The 24269-nt window shown below is 43.1% G+C and overlaps 1 protein-coding gene across 1 annotated transcript in view; it reads right to left on the bottom strand.

Moving 5' to 3' along the window:
- The window catches only part of FOXP1 (forkhead box P1), a 434070-nt gene that overhangs the window by 166095 nt on the left and 243706 nt on the right, over positions 1-24269 (bottom strand). The window contains exon 4 of the mRNA XM_014946782.1: positions 7355-7536. Within this exon, the coding sequence (XP_014802268.1) occupies positions 7355-7525 (171 nt within the window). The 5' untranslated portion in view covers positions 7526-7536. The remainder of the gene's footprint in view (positions 1-7354; positions 7537-24269) is intronic.

The raw sequence follows: 24269 nt of genomic DNA, 5'->3' as shown, positions 1-24269 counted from the left end.
AGTGACCTTAATAAGACCGCTCACGCGCTTACATTTAGGCACATGCTTAAGCATCTTAGGACATTAAAAGCCACGCTGAGGAACAGTTCCATGCGAATTAAAGGCTGCTTTACACCTCCATAGGCACATAAGATTTTCAGCTGGCACCTCTTACGAGATAACCCCTAAAGTATGAAGATCAGTGGAGGAGGAAGAGCCTCTACTAATTTGAATCACACCAATCATGTGAAATAGAGCTTTCATTTCGATCTGATGGCTATGAAACTTCATTCGCAGTGTATACACACGCTGGATAATAGCTTTAAAGCATTCCTTTGTGGAGTTTCCCTAAACAGCACTCCTGAATGTGTAACTTTATTGCTTATGAGTAAGCATAAGCAAATATAAGGGGAGAGTGCACACCTACAAAAAAATCTGGGAACAAACATACCACTGCTGAATTTTCACATGAGATGCAAGGCTAAAAAAAAACCCCAACAAACCAGCAAACGTATTTCTGAAGTTACATCTCTTCAAAGAGCCCACTTAAACCTAAAAGATTCTGCGTGATCTTAATTTACCAGGAGAAGTAAAAGCAGCTATTCTGAAAAAATAAAATAAAAAATAATAATAATAAAAAATAATAAATACAGAAATAGACATGCATAACCTAAAGAGGACTTCTGGATGTGGATGTGCACCTAACCCAGGTGATAACGTGTAATGACCCAGCTTCTGCATGTACATGCTTGTACCCACACACACAACTGCAGAGTTCTGGGTGCCAATGTCAAGGTGCTTTGAGGACTCAGATTTATGGAGTTATTTATCAAAGACCTTAGAAGCAAAATAAAACGAAACCAAGGCAAAGAAAAAAAAAAACCACCTCAGCAAGTGCAACAAAGTGGTAGTTTCCCCTTACCCTTCAACAGTTAGAAAAAAATTTAAGGCTTGTTGATGTCAATAAGTAGTTATAACAAAGACATTAGTAATAGTGAGGATAGAGAATGCTGTGTGAATGTTCTCAGCATGGTTCATTGACAAGAGATCTAAAAAATTGAATTATTAAGGAAAAAAATCATTGATTCTAAAATCCAGGCAAGGTAGCCAGCCTATGTTAAAACTTATTTAATTTTTCCAGCGCTGCTTCATTCCTAAACTCTCAGAGCCACAGCTTTTCCATTGAAAAGCAAAAGACATTTTACGCACAATTTTCCCTCTACTAGAAAGAGGTATATTGTGCCCTTCAGTGAACATAAAATTGATATTATCATCTCTTAGTTTATATCTCACTACTTAACCTTCAGATTAAAAGTTATTAGATTTGAATGACTAAAAAGACATCATGTCACCTTCCGTTCAATGTTGGGAGATCAGAGAACTTGGGGGAAAAGTCTGAACGATAAAAACACAAAGTTACCAGGAGCTTAAAGTTGTTTTTCACATTCTCTGATGAAACAGCACAAGCTCTACAAACACAGCAGTCTTTTCACCATGGTGTAATCATCAATTATCAGCGTACTACAACACAAAATCAGACACAATCCCAATAGCCTGCATGGAGTTTAATCTATACTTTCAAATAGCTCTTTCAATAGCAACAGCAGTTTAATAATTAGGCTTTATGTCTATTCGGACAAAATGACTCAGCACGGACGCTCCCTCAAAGTCTAACAAACAAATTTGGTCTAACCCAGTTATGTCAATATGAAACAAAGACTTTATCTTGGATCTAGTTTAGCAGTTTTGCTCTAAAGAGATAAGTCCACATCGTGATCAATGGGACCATAAAACTCCTGATGCAGTTTGCAACCTCTCCCCACGGGTTTTCGAAATAAGGTGAAACTCACCAAGCTATTTAAAAAAAAAAAAAAAAAAAAAGTCATGACTTTAATTTACACTGTGATATATTCAGAATTCTTTCTAGTCTAATCTTCTTTTTTTACCTACCCAAATAAAGAAGCCTCTCAACAGAACACCAACCTCTCTCCTCCCCATTTCTTGTCTTTGGACATGAACAAAACCTGAAGATACCACAAATTCCCTCTGGAGCTCGGTCCTCTCAATCCAACACTTCATACCACAACATTTCTCAAAACAACTAATGCCAAAGGGCCAAACTGTGGCATCTTCCCATCGATGCTGCAAACACCCCAACTGCAGTCGGTGGGACCGACTGAAGAAGCCATTGATTTGCACACAAAAACCTAGTCCAAGCTTCTCATGTCCAACAAACATTCTTTTTTTTATCTCCCATACATGAACAAAACAGTATTTTTCCACTTGTCTACATTCAATGGAATAAAAGTGTAAAAAATACAAAACAAGATGTAATGAACTATATGGAACGCCGTCAATTTTTTTTCAAGGAAAAAAAAACCCATCTTCTTTCCTCACTTTGTGGAGACAGGGCAAAGCCGGTATTTATCTAAACCCTTCAGAAAGCTTAAGGCGATGCTTCATAATTGCAGCACAGTTCAGCTCAAAGTGAAGAAAAGAAACTTCCCTACAATTCTTTATATAAACTTCCTCCTTGTTTCTCCCTGTACCAGTTGCATTTATATCTCTGTTCCAGTTTGTCATAAACAGTCACCTTGTAACCCCTTTTATCAAGCAATCTATGCACTACCTGAAAGTACACTGCACTCCATCAGACAAGCTATAGGTTTACATTATACAAACATTCCGATTCTGCCTGCTCAGCGCCGGTTGTCAATAAATGCAAGCAATTGCAAAACAGCAATGTGTGTTTTTTTTCCTTAAAAGAACACTGATAGGGGCCTGCCAGTTCTGCAAAATAAACTCTTTGCAATCTCTGCAGCTAATCTGTCAACAAATTACTATTAAAGTCATACCTCCTAAAAGTTCAAAAGCATTCAGGATTAGACAAAAGATAGTGAGTTTTATACTCGTGGGGCAGTACTTGAAGCTCTGGTATCAAAGTGGATCTCACTATTGATGTGGAGAGGTTTGTATTTCTGCCACCACACAACCCAGCATTTGCTGTCTTGCTGCTAGACATCGGAATTCAACTTTGTATTCATTCTCTTTGTACAATTCCTATTCTCATTTCTCTGCTAATAACGTGAAGAACACTTTCATGAACAGTCCTGAGGATAAAAATAAAACACAATAAATAATATTTATTTTATAAGCTAATAAAAAAAAAAAAACCTGGCTAGGACTGAAGCATCAAACCATCTATTTGAGTAGATGTCAGAAACCACTGAAGCAACTAAAGCTGTGATCATCTACGTTAAAAGGAAGTTTGTCCCCATGAGTCTTTATTTATTGCTCCTTGGTAGGCAAGAGTCACCCCACCATTACATACTTTCTGTCCAAGCTTCTCTCACCAAGCCTGATTTTCAGCTCATGGGTCACTCTGACACCCATTTTGCATCTCCCAGATGTCTTCTGTGACGCCTCAGAGCTAATAGATATTGCCATGCTCTGCCTGGTACCCCATTCCCAGCTTTTCTGCCCCGTCTCTTGGTTCTGCCTCTGTGGCACATTGGGACCAAGCTCCTGAGCCCCACTACCTGTCCCCATGACAAATGACCACTTCTGAGCTCTTTAGAAAGTCCCAGGTCACCTTCATGACCTCCTACATTTAACCTCCTCCAGATTTTATAGGCAGGTCACAAAACCCTGCCCATTCCACCTCATCCTGACACTCATTCCCGTGCAATGCTAAACATCAGCACCTATGGAGCCAGGAACAGTGGGAAGCCAACCTCTCCCACCCTCAGCAGGAAATACTGCGGGGAAGGGTCTTCCTTCCCTTTCAGCCTGGTTCTGTGGGTGACTTCTCCTGTATGTATCTCCATTTTTATCCAGCTCTTCCACAGATGTACTGTCCCTCAAGAGCCACTTCTATTGCTTTGGCTTTCTTACCTCAAGATTGCAAAAACAAACACCCATTTTACTAAACTCAGGCTTTTCTAAAGTCTAAGAATACAATATCCACAGCCTTTCCCTCATCCACCAAGCGGTTCACCTTGTCATAGAAAGAGATCAGGTTAGTCAAGCAGGACCTGCCTTCTGTAAACCCATGCTGACTGGGCCTCATCACCTGGTTGTCCTGTACGTGCCGTGTGATGGCATTCGACATGATCTGTTCCATAACCTTACCCAGCAGCGAGATCAGATTGACAGGCCTGTAGTCCCACAGATCCTTCTTCTGGCCCTTCCTGAACGTGGGCATCACATTTACTAACTTCAGTCAACTGGGACCTCCCCAGTTAGCCAGGACTGCTGGTAAATGGTTGAAAGTGCCTTGGTGAGCACCTCCACCAGCTCCCTCAGTACCCTGGGGTAGATCCCATCTGGCCCCATAGATCTGTGTTTAAGTGGTGTAGCAGGTTGCTCACCATTTCCCCTTGGATTATGGGGGGCTCATTCAGCTCCCCATCCCTGCCTTCCAGCTCAGGGGCTGGGAACGTGACGAACAACTGGTCCTACTATTAAAGATGAGGCAAAGAAGGCATTAAATATCTCAGCCTTTTCCTCATCCTTGGTCACTATGTTTCCCCTCACATCCAATAAAGGACGGAGATTCTCCTTTGCCCTCCTTTTGTTGCTACTCCCAGCTTAACAGTACATTTTACAAGATTGCTAATGCCAACATAATTTAGCATCACATCACTCTCTGTTTCCTTGCATGGCAGACTCACCCTAAGATGACATGGGAAGCATAAAACTCGTCCTACAACTCCTCCCTGCACTTACTGGAAGAGTGCTCACACCACACACTGTTCCTTCAAACATACGAACATCTGTGGGGCTCCATATTTTTCCATGGGAAAATATTTACAAGTTTGTAAACCCATTAAAACTTCCTAAAAAACCTGAAGCATTTTTGTTTTCCTCTCTCATACTAACAAAGCTCGCAGTCCTTATAAATTCATAAATTTCACCCAAAAAAACGCGAACCAAAATTCAGCACAGATGCTTTGCACAGGCCATTCTGTGTCCAGAGCTCAGCCACGCTCTTCTTGGGAACACACAACCAACTGCAATAGCAAAGCTCAAACTACCCACCACCGATTATTTCTTTTTCTTCCAGACAAAACAAGTGCCAGGTGGCAAAAAGAAAAGATTTGAATGATATGTTCTGAAGAAATAGCTGTTTAATTCAGAACTCATTCATTTGTATTGACGAAGCGTTTTGTAGAACGCATTCTGTTAAGTGACCTGAGAGCATATGTTGTATACGGAGAAACATCTAAACATTATGCTCCATGTTGTATGTGTATCTGTAAATGCTTGCATTAGCTGTCTGAAAACAACGGGGTTTTCTTCTTTTCAGCATTTAAAAATATTTTCCAAACACAAAGATTGATATTTTTATGCTAGCTCTGATTACCCTTTTGTTGTTATCAGGTCTTTTTATTTGATTTTTTTTTTTTTTTCAGTAACTGTTTTAAACTTTGCAATCAACTTGCTTTTTTAAAAGATAAACTCCACAGAGAAGTTAGTCATCAAAACCAATTAACAGCAGAATTCAAACACAGAACATAAAGGTCTTTTAAGAACTTGGAGAAAAGCAAGCTCCCCGACCACGTTTATTGTACTGGCAGAGGATAAATAAACTAGAAGTGAAAATCTGAGCTGTGTGAAAGCGATCCCATGCCTGGCAGTGCTGCTCCCACAGGGGCTGGCAGTGCTTGTAGCTCTGCTGGGCACTGTTTTGGGGGAGGGCTGGAGGACCCACTTAGGAAGGACTTGGTGCCACTCCTTCATTGACCCAATGGGTGGCTGTTGACTGACACAACCCATTCCACAGGAGATTATGACCTTATCTCAGGTGGTGAGAGCCCTCTGGATGGCCACGGAGAAGCCTTGGCACGAGGTGCCGGCGGTGGAGGTTATTGACTGGTGGTGGGAGTGGAGGAGCAGAGGAACCAGAGCACTTCTGGTCTCCTGCATGCACACGTGTGTGTGTGTGTGTTTGCACGACCCCCACCCCTCGTTCCCCTCGGCACAAAGCAGCATTGGAAAATTCCACAGCCCTCCTATGGAAAACACAGCGTAATTAACTCATTTTGATACGAAGCCTTTTTAAGACGAGACCTTTGTGTTGAACATATTTTACTGTTCTCCACTCCTCTTCGACTGTCCTATATTAATCAAAGCTGTAACCCCTGTTGTCTTTGCACTACGAATCAGAATGTGCCCCTGGCGAAGAACGAGGGAAAAGTCAACAGGAATTAAGTTTCAGTGCAACTGTTTACTCAACTGTGGCCTGCAGTTATTGAAATTTTATCCGTGGTTTTGTGTGACTACTGCAGTAATGAATTCAGCATGGCTGTGATTTTCTCACTGATGGTATTCTCACTTCAAGTAAAAACCTGTAGGATGAAAATGATTGAAACAACCAAAGTCTACGCGTTTAGCACCCTCCATTTTTTTCTGACTTGTTTAATTATGGCAGCTTTCTGTCTCGGGTTGGCAAACGGGGTCCCCTGCTCCTCCGCAAGCCTTGGGTTCGCTTTGTTTTTGAGGGCAGGTTTTTTCTTCTCCACAACAACCTGCTAAAAAGATCCCCCGTACACTTAGGGGAGTCTTAACCAGCTGCCAATCGCTTATTTAAAAGGTTTGAAGAATGCTTATTGCATTAGAGAAAGTGCGGGTTAGGCGTGAAGCGTATTCACCACGGCTCTGCTGCAGCCTTTGTTCCCAAACACGTTACTGACACATGCCCAGCACTTTGGTGTAAAATTTCCTCGGAGGGTTTCAAAATTTTATCAGGGAAAAAGACAAAACGTATTACGAGGATCATTTACACCGGTGAACTTGGTCACTTCCCAGAAAATACACTAATTAAAATACAAAGGCAAAACACACACGATTTGGTTCCAGTTCTTCTGAATTGAGGAGCACTGACACAGGATGTATTTATTTATTTACTCTGACATTTTGCTGCAGCAGATACCTCCGCAGCCTTTCTCGCTAATAGAAAACATTCTGTTGATAGAGGTTGCTAGGTTATATTAAAATTTGTTGCAAAAACAAAACTTAACGTTAGCGTATTTTCCACCCAGCGACATATTTTGGAAACCAGTTATTTGTACACAGCGGTTCACCCAATTGCTGCCACCAGACTCAACACATTCAGGCAACGGAAGCCAGCCCTGATCTTTGGCTATTTCCAGGGAATGATTCAAAAAAAGAGCCCCGAAAGAAAAGTCCAACGTTTCCCTTTACGTTAAGGATCGCAATCCCCAATGGACACAAAAAAAAAATGTTGTAGGCAAGTTCTAAAAGCATCCTCTGATTGGCAAATACAAAGGGGTTGGGGGGTGGAGGGGTTAAATGCTTCACGCTTTTTTTTTTTTTCTGCAAGTAGGAAACTTGGAATATGTCTTTACAGTACCTGCTGTTGCTGAAGATGTGCTAAATCTGCAGCCCCAATTTCAACTGAAGGTGTCTCGCCGTTTGATCTCACTTCCCGCAGGCTGCACTCTAGTAAATGGTTGCCACCGCTCGCTCCATTCTGAATGGCTGAACCGTTACTTTTTGTCTCAGTCCCAGATTCTTGCATCATGACTCAAAAACCTGAAATAATTTAGGGGAAAAAAAAAAAAAAAAAAAAAAGCAGCTGTTAAAACAGTTGCTGTATATAAGGAGACATGCCCTGTTTTAAATCCTGCCAAAACTGTAAACATTTGTCATTTCCCTTCATACGATTTATCTTTCATTAATGGTTCATGCTACTAGTTTATGTTTATTTATCTGTTGGTACAGCTATAATTTTAGTAAGTTAGTTCTGTCCTAAATATAGTATTATTTGCTCAACATCTTTTTTCCCTTAGAGAAAAAAAAATATTTTTGAACGAACACACAGAATCCGTAATTAAATTTCTCTAGTTACATCTGGATGCTTTCCTTTGAAATGGATGAGTCACTCTTTGCACCAGATGATGGACAATATCAAGAACTGGATACACGGTACGTAGGGGCAGGTAGGGGAAGCTGAACGTTCCCTTTTGCAGTTTCCTCTTAGAGAATCACAGAATGAGATGGGGTCGGAAGGGACCTCTGGAGATCACCTCATCCAACCCCCTGCCAGAGCAGGTCCACCCACAGCAAGTTGCACAGGAACAGGTCAAGGTAGGTTTTGAACATCTCCAGAGGCGACTCCACCACCTCTCTGGGCAGGCTCTTCCAGGGCTCTGCCACCCTCAAAGGGAAGAAATTCCTTCTCATGTCTAGGTGCTTGCATCATGCTATAGCCAAATTAGCACCTTTTATTACTCTGAAGCCATTAAGGCTGAGTCCGGGATATGCTGGACACCATCAGCTTTCCATCTGGGGCAAACTGCGCACAAAATAAGGTTTTTTCGGTAATTTCTTGGCTCTGGATTTGGGTGCACTATGGCATTACGAAGAGCCTCCTGCATTATTTGGCTAAACACCACCTCAGTAGCCACAGCTATTCACAGCCAGCCCACACGGCTCGCCACTCGTGGTGGGTGTCTGTCCCCGGGTGCAGGTCTTGGGATTCACAACAAGGATGAGGATGATGAAGATGAGTGCCCCAGAGCTCCTGAGATTCACACATGTGGGAACTACCTGGCAGTGCTTGAAGACAAGAAGACCCTCCCAAACAAAGCACATACATCAGTTTTCAGCTGCAAACCACTACCTTTATGACCTTTTGATGAGTTGTTTTATAGGTATTTCTACCCGCTAGGTCCCAAGTTAGAGGATTTAAACGTTATTAACCTGCTTTGCTTCCACCAGTCCGTCCCACTCTCCCTCTGTGCTCCTTACCCAGGGAAACAGAGGGTACAGAAAGCCAAGTGGTGTGCTCCAGGCTCACTGCCTACCCCAGAGCTAACTCACCATCTGCACCTGTGAACCAGATTCACCTTGAGAATAAGATGCTTTATATTTAAGGAAGAACCTGTTTGAATTCAGTAACTACCTCAAATCAAAAGGGAAAGAAAAAAACCCCTCTCACTTCCAACATATAAGGGAAAGCATCAGTCAGAAAGGGTGAGAGAAAGCAACACATTTCAACGGAAAAGTACCACAGGAAAACTCTTTCCCTGGGAACTCGAAGCCCCAGGGCCACCAGGCACAATACCAGCTGGAGACAGCAATTCCTCCTTCCAGCACCATCTGCCCAGGTGTTTTCTGGCCCCAGGTGACATTCAGCATCAGACCCCATGCATAGAGACAGGCTCCAGCACAGCACACCAGTACCAGACCTCTCCTGCATTTGGTAGCTTCAGATGTTCGTAAGGATGATCCATACGGCTGATAATCAAAATGTCCTGAGACACAGCTGATTAACGAGGGCTTTGTCACCACCGTGCTCTGGCATTAGCAACACCTCCCTGACCCATGTCCAAGGTGGGTGAACCCCTCGTTAGCCGGACCCTGCTCCCATCCTGATGGGATCTATTCACTCCGACGGCCGCCCAAGCACATGGACAGTGCTAGGACAGATTCAAATGTCCTGATTACATTTAAATAAATTTCAGCTGGTCTATGGAAACTTCTTTCAGTCTGTTTTGTGAGATCTTCGAATTATGCAAGGGGACAAAAGGGCTTGGGGGCTCATTATAAAGCTCTTGTCAACTCCCTTCTAAAAGCTCCAGAGATCTAAACTAACCTACAGCTTTCCCAACGCCACTAGAAAATGCTTTTGGGTTTTAACATGATCCTGCTCTTACACAGACTAAGCGTGGTGTGGTTTTCATTTTCAGCACTATAAGGAAAGCCCACAAGCACAAGAAGGTCTAAATAAATGTTTAAACCTAACATGCAAGGCTGGATTACACACCGGGCAGCAGCTGCGTGGCACAGGCTGCTTCGCAAGGAGAGACAGGAGTGAGATTCTCCAGACAGCTCACAACTTACTCTACTAAGAAGGACACACCTCTTTTAACCAGAGCCAAATCAAGAAGAAATAACTGATGTTTGTAATTGTCTTCTGCTTCCATCCAAATCCGGGGTCAAGTCTCAACTGGAGAAAATAGGGCATTACATACATTTACCTCAGCAGAAGATCTGGACAAGGATGACCACCACGTAAGACTGAGTTAACAGGTTAAACCCAGAGACTCACGTCTTGGACTGTTGTGATGCCCGATGGCAATGAGTGGGTGGCACGTCACCACCACGTAGACCACACCCAACAGAGGAAGGACATACCATAGAACTGGTGGAAGGTGCCTCCAGCAGGTATTATGGTAAAAAGAGATGCTAAAACCAGTGTCCCCAAGCAGTAAAGAACTACATTTCCTTCTCCTCCAGTTCTGATGCAACAAATTGCCTGGAAGCGAGAACCTGGATAAACTGCTAAGGAGGGTCAGAGAAAGCACGGACCAAAGCTCCAAGATGCCTCTGCCAGCAGCAAGAAGAATGTGCACCACTGAGGAGCAGATCTATCACTGCCTGATCACGATTTGTTGGCTTGCCCTTCCGAGCGAAATATCTCCAGGACACAGAAAATAATTCACAACCAAACTGATCAAGAAATTATTTACTGTCTCTAGGATTGCAAAATGCTCCTGGAAAGAAACAACAGTAGAAATTGCTACAATTTTTCCAACCTGTAGGACTGAAAGAGGATTATTTATAGTATTTGGTCACAAAAAAAAAGATCATAGCTCTTGAGAGCCTTCTCTATGACAAATTTCATGCTCCATTTTACCTTTCAAAGAACCCTAACCAGTTGCCCCAGCCCCTCCACGGGCTTGTGCCCACTCTACGTCGCATACTCAGCAGAATCAGCAGCAGCTATCACGGAAATGGAGCTGGAAACGGAGTTTGCAAAGAGAACATCAAAAGAGTAGAATGAAAATTGTGATGTCTAGACTTTCAAAGAATTATTTTAAAAGCAGAAGTGAACATCTTTGAGCAAATTTTGCTTTAAAATCACCCATTCACGGGCAGTCAACTTCAATATACCTTCAACTGGACACCAATACAAAACAAATCCACTTTGCTAAAATACCTCCAATAGAAAACAGGATTTTCAAGGAAGAAAAGATAAAACTGTTTATTTCTTCACTGTAGTCAAATGTGAGTTGACATAAATAATCACAGTTTGGTTTGATCATTAAGCATCATGTCATGAAAATCAACCTGCGAGAGCTTTCTGCAAGAATGATTATTATTTGTCTTTTTTGAGCACACCTAAATGAGCTGAGGTGATAGTACACCGAGGATGGCTGAGATAATTGTCTCTTCTCAGCACAGAGGAGCGGGCCTTACAGAAGCCCATTAGTGAAGTCTGTCATTCAAAATCGTGCAAGACAAAAAGCAAAGCCAGGTTGACTTTATGTAACATGATTAGGTTCTGAGGAAACAGAACTGAAGCTTCAGGTCTAGTACCACAAACTGGGATTCTGGTCTGAACACAACCCTAAGTAACCAAAATAGTGCCGAAGAAGCTGTTCTGCATAATGATTTGTTATAAAAAATACAGTACTGCACTCCACAAAAGCTTCCATGACATACAAGATACAATGTTCTGACTTAAATTTAATGCAAAAGAGCACGTCCATCTTGTGTTCTAAAAAGCAGAATGACTCTTACATCAATTCTGCAAAGGCAAATATATTTTTACAGATGAGTTCTTACCAGTATAAGTATCTTTTTTTTCTTTTAATAAAAATTCTATGAAATTTCATGTTCGGAGGGATAGAGAATGACTCTTTAAGATTATGAAAGGTGACTCAAGATGTTTTTCCCCTACGAAGAGACCACAGCTGAGCTGCAGTATGAACAACAACTTGTAAAATGTTATCCTGACATCAAGGAGCACATAATAAAAGAACTGTTCTTATACGACTTAATGTCAGCCTGGTTTAAAAATCTCACAACGGTGATCAGTTTCTCAAGATTCCCATCTTAACCTGCACAAAACCCTTTCTAGCTTCAATGCACATTCAACTACAAAGCCAGAACCGTACAGTTTGGCCCATCTCCTTGGTGAATATGTTATGTTCGAGGCAGTGGAGTAAAATTTCATTGGAGCGGAATCAAAGCGAGGAAGTCTGTCAATAGAAGGACAACAGCTAATCATCTTCCAGATGACTTGCACAGGAGTAGGGGAGAGCTAATTTCTTAAGGGCATGGTCAAAATTGAAAAAACATAGGTCGGATGTGAACTTTGGCTGAATCAAAATGATCTGAGGACTCCAGCGTTGGTGTTCTGCACTAAAAAGACAGAAGCTGAAGGAATCCTAATTTTGAAAATGTCTCGTGCCAATCCATTTAAAAAAAAAAAAAAAAAGTCCATAACATCACAAAGACCAGATGCTGCAGATACACATCTCAGCTCCACTGGACTATTTAGATGAGCAAGGTTAAGCATGGAGATTAGTAGGCAGGAGGTGGGCATTGAAGTGTGCAATTTCTGCAATTCTTCTAGTAGTCTAGTTTCTAAAGACTAAGCAGCATTGTTTAATGTCAGCATGAGGGAGGATTTACTGACTGAAGCACCCGTCAGAATAAGGACCTACTGCAAGTCTGAAAGACTAAGGGACTGATATTCAGATGTATTTAGATGCCTCACCATACACGGAGGCATCTGGCGAGACATTTTTAAGACTCCTGAATAAGCACCAATCTACATCTTTAAGCATCTCATCACCTTTAAGAAACTACCCCTCAGGTCTTCTGGGCCTTCAAATCTTTGTTTTAATATGCTTCCAGACTCAGCCTGGACTACACGTTCAGAATGTAGCCTGCGTGTTTCAAAGTTACTTCCGAAGCTGAGGATATTATTTCAGCTATTAGTACTTGGAGGTATTTACAAATATATATATGCACATAAAGATCATTCCACATTTCTGTCCCCTGGGAACAGTGCTAGAGCAAAAATGTTGTCATAATACATCCCTTCTTTGTCACATTTGTGGAAGATTTTAAGCTAACAAAAAGTTCAGTCTTTATTCCAGGGCAGTTAATTAAGGTTGACCAAGTCAGGCAGAAGTAAATTAACTTAGCTGATCAATTATTTATATGAAGCAGAATAAATGCCCTTAAAGAACTTGGCCCAGCCATGAAAGGACATGTAAATTAAACACAACACAGATTTATAAAATATATTTCTACTTCTATAGACAGAAGAGTTAATGATAAAATCAGTTTCAAGTAAGTGATCAAATGACAAGATCTAGCCCTAAATTCTCCAGCCAGCATACTATCCATACAGCCATGGTTTATAAGTAAACATTTTACCTATTTGTTGCAGGCAGTTCCCCAAAGCAAGTTCAGGACTAACCTCTCTGTACAATTATTTTAAAAAAAAAACAAATCAAATCCCAAACAAACAGTGTTTGGAAGCAAAGGCAGGATTTTACCTCTTGAAAACAAAGAACACGACCCGCAAGGCAACACATAAAGCCCAAGCAAAGCTTCTTACCCGCACGCACAGGTACGACAGCGATGCAGGAGCAGCCCGTTATCGGTAACGAGGACCACGAGAGCTTTCCCGGCCCAACTCACAGGTGGTCCTTTTTAGTCCTGGTGTCTTTGGAGTAAGTGCCATGCAGGGAAAAGCACCTCGGGCTCCACATCCCACCATCATGAGTGAATTTTTCCAGGAAGGTGATTTGATGGCCCCCAGCCGATGCTGGAACCCCCATCTCCTCCAGCTCGGAGCCCGTCCCTAGGTCAGTGAGGTGGCCACCAGCACCGTCCTGCCATCCATGAGTTCAGTAAAAGAATAAGGATTCACTGGTGGAAATTAAAAGCCTTGTGTAAGGTAAGGCTTTGATCTACCGTGGGGGAAGGCGTACAGATGTTCAGCTGCTCATTTACTAAATTACACCATGTCACAATTAACTGTGAATCAGCCAGCTTCACATGAGCAGCTCGAGGGCTGCCACCACGCTAAGTGCAGAAATAACGCTGGGGAGGGGAGTCCAAACTAGCCAGGTGGACCAGATGACTTCTCTCTCTGCCTGTGTTTGCGGTTAGCACGACTATTAGAAAGAGCCATCCCAACATATGGCACGATTTAACTAAATCAGATCACGCTGAACTCACCAGCCTTTCTCAACTTACAAACCCCTCAGCTCTCGTCATTGCAGATGGGTGAATACCCGTCATGCTTTTAGAGTTTTCAGTAGCCGTCATTTATCCTGCTGACAGGGTGTATTTTAGGTATAATTATGTACTAACTAACTATAGATCAACTGTCAGTACATTAGGGTACTTTTTGGGTAAAACTTCATGCTTACCCCTTTGAAGGCCACTCGCCTACACAGTAACTGGCGGTTGCTGGATTGTGCAGGAGTATGAGAAAGGAGAAGGGGATTCAAAGAGCAATTAAGGATGATCTTTTAAGAGTCAACCGAAATAGGAAGGCAGGGAGCGAGTCGGGCTCCGCTGTCCTGACAAGCGATGCTGAGTCACGTCTGCCAGCGGCGCGAGGAGGAGGAGGAGGAGGAGAGGCAAACCTGGAGCAAGGCAAGGCAGGAACGCGCACGGCATGCGCGGAAAGAGGAAACAAAGAGACAGCAACGAGGTGAAATCCTTTGATATTTCCTCAGCTTAAAGAGGTAATTCAATGCATTAAAATGGATCCTTGAAATTTCAAAGGATGAAACTCGCACAACAAAGATTGTCGAGAGTGCTATTTTCTAGGATTAGAACAAAAACGTATGGGGATTTGCTATATGATCTTACATCGCCGAGCAAGACTGTGTACTTGCTGTTATGCAAGCACCATCTTCCAATAGCGAATTTTCATAATTATAACAGAAAGGCGTAAATTTTCTAATGCATGGCAGTTCAAAAAGTAATCAAGAGAATGAGCCTGAGGGCTATTTTAATGTATGCAAAGCTAGTGACCCACAGTAAATGGGAGGTAGGCTTCAATGAATGCAAAGTAATGCACACATACTAAAGACCTGGTCTGATGAGGGACGGCTAAAATTAACACCCAATTAATTTCCGAATTGACAAACAAATGAAACCCATAAATCTACTTTCTCATTAATTTTCTTGTGGTATAATTTAAAGCAGTAATATGAGGGCAAAAACTGAGCATTATCCATCATAAATATCAAAAAAGATAGCACTGTAACACCATAAATTATGCATATTACCTGTTGTTAAAAATGATTAATGTATTATCAACTTTATTGCGCACTGTATATGTCTAGACGTATCTAAAATCTGAAATTTCATTTACTGCTTAGGAAATAAAGGGTCCAGAAGAAACAGGATTATTGGCAGCGCATCCCCAGCTTTGCCTCCTGAGAGAGGAGCAGCCCTGGTGCTCTCCTCTCACTTGGACTCATCCCACGCCTTGGGTCGGCAGAGGTTGAGCACATCGCATTTCCCCAGGGAAAGAAAACAAATCCTGCTGCTCTTGGAGCATCCCAATGAGCCAAACCACGGCCCCCACACCCGGCCCACATGGGGCTGCTCCCTGTCCCTGCCCTCCTGATGCTGGGCAGTTCCTTGGTGATGCTGAGCCGTTGTGAGCGGAGGGAGGTAAAAGAGGAAAGAGGAGGAAAACTTGAAGACATAACTAAATTCCATGGGTGAAAAGCCAGTGCCTTCCAAAAGTGCTTGAGCACACCACCTTGGCCAACAGCAGAAGAATGCCTGTTGCCTTACCTCCTCCCTGGGGGCTCCTCCAGTGAGAAACTGAACTTCCACCAACTTGAACCTCTAAGCAGGGTTTATATCCACTTTATATCAAGACTGTTGAACCTCTAAGCAGGGTTTATATCCACTTGCCACCCTCAAGACTCGCGAGTAGCAGCTTCACCTACTCCTGTCTAGATGCAGGCTGCCAAAACTTTTTATTTATTTAACTGTATACAACACCACAACCTCTTTCACTGTCTGGGTTACTTCTTGCCAGCAGCAGTGTGTATCGTTAGGGCCACGGGAACCTGAAATCATTGGGAGGCAGCTCAGTGAAAGGCTGACTGATGCTCTGCAGGAGCTGAAATTTAAGACAGCTGTGGTGAAGAGAAGGGAAGGAGAGTCAGAAGCCTAATCCCACTTGTGCCACACTGACTTATTGTGAAATCGTGGTCAAACAACTTAAACTTCTTAAAGAATCAGTCGCTGCAGTTACCCCTAAGGAAATCTCTTCTGCTGGGGGTGTTGCTGACCACAAACAGTAAGACCAGGGAACAAGCAAATCCAAGGAAAATTAATGGAAGCAGACATTAAGAGGTTGTCATTTGCTCTGCTCAGAAGAGGTAGAGCTGGTCCCCATGAAAAGCGAGTGCACCAACACATATCGAGCTGTGAAGAGACAGGTCTTGCTCCTTTCCTTGAGGTAAGATGTAAAGCTTTAGGCAGAGACTATGGACAACTCAACTTTCCCCAAATGAGCTTTTGGCGTCCTCCCTTCATTTTTAAACATCCGCACAGAAGTTACTCCCCGTCTCACCTCGGATAAACAAACCCCCTTTGCAAAGCCAGCTCTATCTCAATCTATGCCTCTCAGCTTGACAGCTATTAAAATCCATATTCAGTGTGAAGCTCATGCCATAGCTGCATAAAAGCTCTAGAGCTGGGCCACTTCCAAGCGACTGGCAAATATGATGTAATCATTTACATACCATCATCGGCAGAGTGAGGTTCCTTCCTCTCTCTTGGGGAGAGCTGTCTTTCAGCCGTGAGCTTGACAGAAATCATCTTTACCATCACTGGGATCATGGTTTATTTGGAAGGAAAGGAACGGCGGGCAGCAAAAAAAAAAAAATAATCCCAAACCAAAGAAACCATACTTCATGGTACCATACCACTCTGCTACCGTATGGACACGAGGACCACCTGAAAAACCCCTCCAGAAGGAGGGATGCTGAACCACGGCAGGGTGAGGGGCTGCAGAGGTGCCTGGGTGTCCCTGGGGAGGTCCCCACCTGCAGAGCCCAGCCCGGGTGCGGGGCGCCCCGTGGTTTCTGGTAAAACAGGAACAGAAACTGCCGAGCTGTTCTCACAGCCCAGGACTTATTTGTTTGTACGCACGCTGCTCCGAGCTTGCAACAGAAACTCTCGCAGCCTGTCTCGCGGAAAAACAGGAGACTATTCAACCAAGTGAAAAGCCAAAGTTGCATTTAGTAAATAGTCAGTTTATGCTCGACAGCAGCAGCACCACTACAATCAGATGATATCAGACCTTGCAAGACCAAGCGCTGGCTGTAGATGAATTAGACTCCCACCCTCCACGTGCACCTCCACTAAAGCGTTTCTAAACTCTCTACCAGCCTCCAGAAGTCAAAAACCACCTCAAAGCCAGGTGCAACTTTGCAATATTTCTGCACCATACAATTTTCACTTCGCTATTTTCACTTAGTTTAACGCGGCGAAGGTTTGATTCATGGCAGTAACACGAGTCAATTGATGACCAGCTTGTGCACTTACACACTTCAGGTACCTCCTGCTTCCTCTCCAGCCCCAACACCGGACAATATGTTTGGACCACTGGTGCGAGCTACTGAATACAATACATCACATTTTCGTGCATATTTTGTTGCTTGCTTTTCATAGGGATGAAAAGGACAATTATTTAATTTCAGCCTTCAAAAGCTTCTTAGAAACATATAGTCAAGATACTTTTAACTGATTAATTCACATCTAAAGAAACAGACACCACCTTCATAGAAAAAGAGTTGACTTTTCTTTCTCAAGGTCACCCTGAGAGGGTTTACTCCCTTTGTGTGCGAAGCCCTAACAATTTACTGTTAGTGCTAACAGGTCCTGCCTGGCATTTGAAATCCAAGCCCCATTCCGAAACAATAACAAACAATAATTCTGAAAAACAAAGATGGTGTGATTTGTCATTTGCAAAACAACCCAAAAAGCAACAACTGCCAGGATGGCGCTCTCTAATTAGGACTCCCAGAAACCAAAGAGCAAACAGCCAGCATATAGAAATTAGCAGATGTAAATGCAGTTTTCCAGTTATAAAAAGAAGAAAAGCAGCTCTGTCATCTCACGCGCAGGAGGAGGAGCGCCAGAGCGCGTTTTTAAATTTGGTATTTTCTCTCCATTCAAACGGCTCTGCTTCTAAAACAGATTTTCCTCAGGTCTCCTCAGAAATAAAAGTGAAAGCTTTGCCTTTTCAAACTCCATCAAGGGCACACGCATCAATTAAAATCCAACCCAAGAAAAGAGGGGAAACCAAAAAGCTCTCGACCGAACACTGACACAGAAGGCGAAGCTGTACTTTTGGGGTGATTACCTGGTTCATAGCCCTATATCTTTGTCCTAGACCTTCTAACTCCTTGTTTGCTCCATGCAGGATTTTCTAGCCATCAGCCGTCTACCGCTGTGCTAGTCGTCTTGCAGGAGTGCTCTCTCCCTTCTGAAAAAAGCAAACAACTGGATAGATATCATTACACTAAGGAAATCTCTTGGAAAAACCAAACAACTTGCTAATCTTTCTAGCCCCTTCACCCAAGTTAAAGATAAGCAAAGCAAACCAAAGTGAGTTTCAGCCACATTCCAGGGACAAGCTCCCCTTTTTCTCCTTTATCAAAATCCCAGCATTTAAAGGTTTTTTTCCCAGACCTTGCAGGATAAACTGCTGCTCACACCCGCAAACAAAGCAATATTTGTTTAATAACTGATTGCTGCCATGGGTACAGTAAACAAGGGGCCCAGCATTTGTGTTTATGAACAAACACATCATCTTGCAAGAGCAATTTAACATTAACCAGGTGGAATAATCAACAGATTTCATAGGTGACACTCGGGGCAGGACTAATGTAAACAGAGCAGGGAGGAGAAAGGGGCCACTCTTAGGGAATCAAGGTTGAGGCAAATGCATTACAGAGTAAACAGCTGGGAAGAACTCAAGACAAACAAATAGTCATTCTTCTGACATTTCGAGAAGCAGAAAGGTTGTACGTTACATACATCAGCTGCTGACCACCATGAAATCAAACCAGTTGGGGACCAGGCCTTCTTGTTTACACAGTGCCATGTTTGCTTATAAACAACAATTTGCTGTTACCAACCTCGCATTACTCATTGCATAAACGAGCAGATCAAGTGAAATCCTGTTAACTCTTCTGTGGATTGAGGGTTTTTTTCCTCCCCTTCAACAACAACAAACAAAAAGCCTTTGCAGGCTTGCTGTGCAACTTCAAGACAACAGGCAGCAGGGGAAAATACAGAGCTGTGCATCTGTTCCGATAAAGGGTAAAGAAAGGAGTTGAAAACACTTGAAAGTGTTTTACAAAACAAGATATACCGGCCAAGCCACTGATATAAAAGATCTATTTATATCTAAAAAAAAAAAATCAGCAACTGCAAAGGGTGGGATGCAAAATTGTAATCTCTCCCTTAGAACAAACCAGCAAAATGAGGGTTTCTACACAACTTCATCTGCCTGGCACGACCATGGACACGTGTGATTTCATACCCACACGTCCATGCCCATGCCAGCTCCCTGCCCCACAGCTCTCTGAACGCAGCTCCACGCGAGGCTGAAGCAGCGAGGCACAGTGCAGCCCTCTTCCTCCTCCTTTCTCTCTCCCATCCTCAATCCTCCTCCTTTTGCCTCCCATCACGGTTCTCTGATCTCTGCAGGTCTCCCCAGCTCCTTTTCATTATCCCAAGCAGGGCCAGAAGCCACTCTGAGGTCTTCTTCTCACAACTGAAACCTCTGGACCCAATGTTCATCTCTTGGCCCCAAGGCACTGTGACATTAGCCCTCCAGGTGCTCAAGACACCAAAGTCCCCTGTGTTTGCCACCTTCCAGAAAACGTTTCCTTTCCTGACCCTCACCCCTGTAATGTTCAAGAAGTTGCCCATCGCAACGCTCCTCCAGGGAGGTTTCTGTAACTTCTTAATCCAGAACATGGATTTCGGGAAAGATCTGAAGTAACAGGGAGACAAGATGGATGGTCCTATCTGTAGGGGTTAATCCGGGGCTCTGGGTTACATTCCTGCCCTGACACAATCCCTGCGTGTGACCTCCAGAAGTCTCTTCATCCCTCTCCTATGTAAAATAAGCCCTTTAAGATGTTACACTAGTTGGATAGAGGATGTAGTTGTGGTCTACACCACTGGTCCTTTTTTCTCCCAGCTGCCCTGTGGCCCCTACCTGGTTCACCACTGCCTTCTGATGAGCACCAGCACCACCATCAAACACTGAGTAAAATCATCTCAGTATCAAATATATGAAGCATCCAAGGTCACAGTTGGCTCTGGCACTAACCTCCCCTCCCTCCCTATTTCTCATGCAAACAGCGCGGTGGCCAGAAGCCTCCCCCCTCATCATTTTTTCACAAGGGTTAGAATATTTGGTACTTTTCTTCACAGCACAATCCTGGACATCTGTGGTTGGCCAAGAACCTCTGTTTTTTCTTTGTCAGAAAATATTTAGCCTTTTGTTGTGGGTTAAAAAAAAAAAAAAAAGTTTCAAACCCATGAAATCAGTACAACCTACTAATAAGGCAGGTATTTAAATAAAACCCAAATGCAGCATTGTTCAGGCAACCTTGTATTTTTTAATACACCAGGTTGACAGCATAATAGCAGGCAGGATGAAAGGTGGGACTGGAGGACGGGGTTGGCGTCCGCACACCAGGCAAACAGAAGTGCTGCCCCATTTCCTGTGCTTCAGCAGAATATTTCTGATGTCTGGGGCTGCCGGGGACTTAACTCTGAATTAATGATTACACACAATACCTTCCTTTCTCCCCTCCCTGCAGGACAGCGAGGGCCAGCCTCACCGCCCGACTGTGGGCAGGCAGGCACGGGTCACGGGGGATTTAGATATTTCACAGCAGCTTCAAAAATTTAGACACCGCAACCTGAAGGCTTCTGAAAACATTAAGCTTCACATAAAAGTCCTGCTATTTCCCTACTCGAGACAACTGCTCTCACCTCAGCCGCGCTGCTGCCTGTTCCACACTCCTTTTCCAGCACGTAAAAATCACAGTTTATTCAGTACAAAGTAACTACAGTATGATAAAAACTATAAGCATATCATTCAAATGCTTTATTGGTCAAATAGATGGATGCTTTTATTAGTCCAACCTTTTTTGTAATGGAGTGCCACTGATGACCCAGTGTTAGCCTCATTCCCTGCTATTAATCACAGTTCTAAGAGCTCATTTTGCTTTAAAATCTTAAGAAATTGCTATAATTTAAAGACATGGTGTCTACATAATGGGAAATGCTTCACAGATTGTATCATTCCATATAACACAGAATTTTTATGGCAATGCTGACCACGATACCAAGGTATTACAAAACTTGAATAAAATATTTTATGAAGAAAATCAAATGTAAACTTACTTTTGCATTTGTGGTTTGCCACATCCATAATGTTTTAATCACAGCCTTTTGGGAGTTGCAGTTTTCAACTGGATGTGGCTTACATAGATTAACACTTAAAAAACACTCCCTGAACAAATATAAACAAAACAGAATTAAATGAAAATTAAATAAAATAAAAAGGATGGACCATGAGAGAAAGGCTGTTCAAGCTATATTTAAACAATTTAACACAAGGGATTTCTCCTTTCATCGGCTATATTATCTCTTTTCTGCACAGGGAAAACAGATGATGTTTACTGTGAAAAACTTTTATGACAAAGTAGAAGCATCTTACGCATTTACCTACACTGAGAATTAAATTAATATAATGATGGTCTTAACCCATATTATTAAAATGTATTTTGCAAAATGTTTTGACAATGTTGACTGCTGCAGGAGCGAAAACACATTTAAGACAATTTCAGCCAAAAGCAGAAGCCTTCCATTTTTCAAATGTAAAGTAAAAAGCATCTTTAAACATCTTCTTATGAAAGAAAATGCAGTGCAATTATGTTATATGGCGCACACAAAAGCGTGTTCTTTTCCTCAGTTCTCTAACAAGATATTAGTACCTCCTGGCCTTAGGAATACTCTGTGTAAATCACATCATATTCAGAGTGTCTGAATTAATTATAATAGGAGCTGGAGAGAAATGTTAACTTTCCAGGTTGTTGCTAAGGATTAGCCCTTGTTTACAATTCTGTATTTATAGAACAAGAAAAATTTGTCAAATGAAGGGCAAAGAGGAATGCAAGAACACAAATTTAGCTTTGATTTCAAAACAAATCAGATCTTGCAACCATTCCCTGAAAAGAAAACCAGTTTTTAATGTGAAGATGCAAATGAGTCTCAGAATATAAAAATGTTTTATAATTCTTTGCATTCAACACTACTAGATGTTATTTAAAGAATTTATGTTAACATTTCTCATCCTCACAGAGCAAGTCCAAGATGCTGCAAACAGCATCTATTTAAAATGGATCGCGTTTCTATGGGGCACTGGGTAGCTGAGGAAGATGAAGCAGAAGGCAGCAGTGGGTCTGGCCCCCAAAGCAGCAGATTCATAGGGGTCCATGGACTACTCCGAAGCAGAGGGAGTAAGGGACATACTCCATGATGGGAGGAACAAGCCCCTTGCCTTCTTAATACTGGCTACCTGGAGGTCTGCACCTCCATCCAGATGGCAAGTCATGAATGTCAAAACCATTGGAAAAGACACGTTGGCTCCCTCAAATGTGATGTGAACAAGGCACCTTTCAAGAAGGGCACTCGGGAGCCCAAGAAAGGTCCACCATGCAAAACATGGCATTTCTGGAGAGCAAGGTGGCTCAAGGCTTGAAGTCCACTGGAAGGGTCCCAGTGAGCAGAGTGCCAAAGCTTTGCAAGGACTTGCAGGTCTTGGGCACCTTGGCAAAACTGGCCAGGGGGGGTTTATACTGCTATCATTGCTAGTCGAGGAGAAAGCAAGCACTTCGGCCTCCAGCACTTTCATTTCTTTTCGCAAACAAAGGCACACCCACTACAATTAGTTGCAAAACCATTTTCATTAGGACTCCTTATTTTCACACACTTAAAGCCTTCTCAGACCTGCAGTCCCTCTCCCGCTCCCACCAGCGTGGGCTTGTGTGTGGAAAACTAAGCAAGGGCTCTTTAATGGTTTCAGTCTATGGAGAAGCAAATGGAAAAATGCTTTTTCACATTAAAAAAAAAAAAATATAAATAAATGTAACCACCGACTTCTAAGCAGGGTGACTTGCAAAAATGCTGAACACCCACAACTGAGAGCACCCTCAAGAATCAGGCCCATAACACAATAAGAAAAATGCACTTAGCTAAGCTTTTGTGGAAACATCCATGGTCTCTTTTGCCTTGCCCTGTCCAAGGGCTATGGCTATCACATTTCAGCTGGGACAGCACGATCCCAAAGAGAAACCATGCATGTGGCTGCCAACGTCGGTGCGCACGCTAACACACACACACACACACACACGCTACTGAAGTACCCAAAGTACCAGTTTAGCATCAGCCAGAACAGAACAAGTGATGCAGAAGAGGTGCTTTCCTCCCCAGATTTGTCTTGATGTTTTCTCTCCCAGGAACAGCTCCAGTCTGGGTCCAGAGCAAGGATACCACCCCACCACATTTCTGTACGTACCGCACACGTTGCTCAACAGCCACATGCTCAACGGTGACACATGGATCCCAAGCACCCAAAAATACAGTTGGTCCTCACCACACTGGCCCAATAGAAGGGGGAAAAAAAAGCGTGAATTTTTTTCCACCTCAAAATTTCATCCTGTGCCTGAGAAAACTCCCTAAAAAAGCTCTGTCGAAACCGATTTGTTTCTACTCACCAAAAAAAAAAGCACATATGCCTACTTTTGAGTCAGGATGCAGGAAGCCAAGCTCTTAATCCCTCTTCTGCATTCACCCATGGCTGAAGAGCAATGCCCACCTCTGAGCCACCAGCAGAGATGGCTGGGAGAGGGTGAGGCAACAGCAGAGAGGAGCCACCGAATGCTGAATAAGCCTCTCCAGCTTGCCTTGGCCAAAACCAGCTGGCAATCCTGAGCACTCCTGTGGTTGCCCCATACCTTTTTCCATGCATGATGCCAAGGCAACAGAGAGCCTCCCGATAAACAGTGCTGTGGCTCCATGACCTCTCCAAAACAGGCTGTTTGGCCTTGGACTGGATGGGTCCACTGGTGCCAAGCTCAGCCAGAGGTTGCTCCGTGCTTCTGGAAACAGCTTTTCTGGTGCTGAGTCTGGTGCACGAGCAGCATGTGGGGCTGTTAACAACCAGTGCTGTGTGTTTTTAAACGTTCAAAAGCTGCACCGAAGACAGTATTTGAACATCTCCAGCCACACGCAGGTGCATCATCACACAGATGTGCTGGCTCCTGAACACCACAGAGCTCAGGCATGTGGCTTCCTGCTCCAAGGGCTTGTGAAAGAGGAGGATACACTCTATTTACAGTTTATTCAAGATTCAAGACAAGACTATTCAATGTCAGGATGTG

This window comes from Calidris pugnax, unplaced genomic scaffold, assembly GCF_001431845.1.
Source record: "Calidris pugnax isolate Ruff unplaced genomic scaffold, ASM143184v1 scaffold81, whole genome shotgun sequence".
Taxonomy (NCBI): Eukaryota; Metazoa; Chordata; class Aves; order Charadriiformes; family Scolopacidae; genus Calidris; species Calidris pugnax.
The sequence above is the reverse complement of the archived record's forward strand: the minus strand, read 5'-3'. Positions and strand labels throughout refer to the sequence as shown.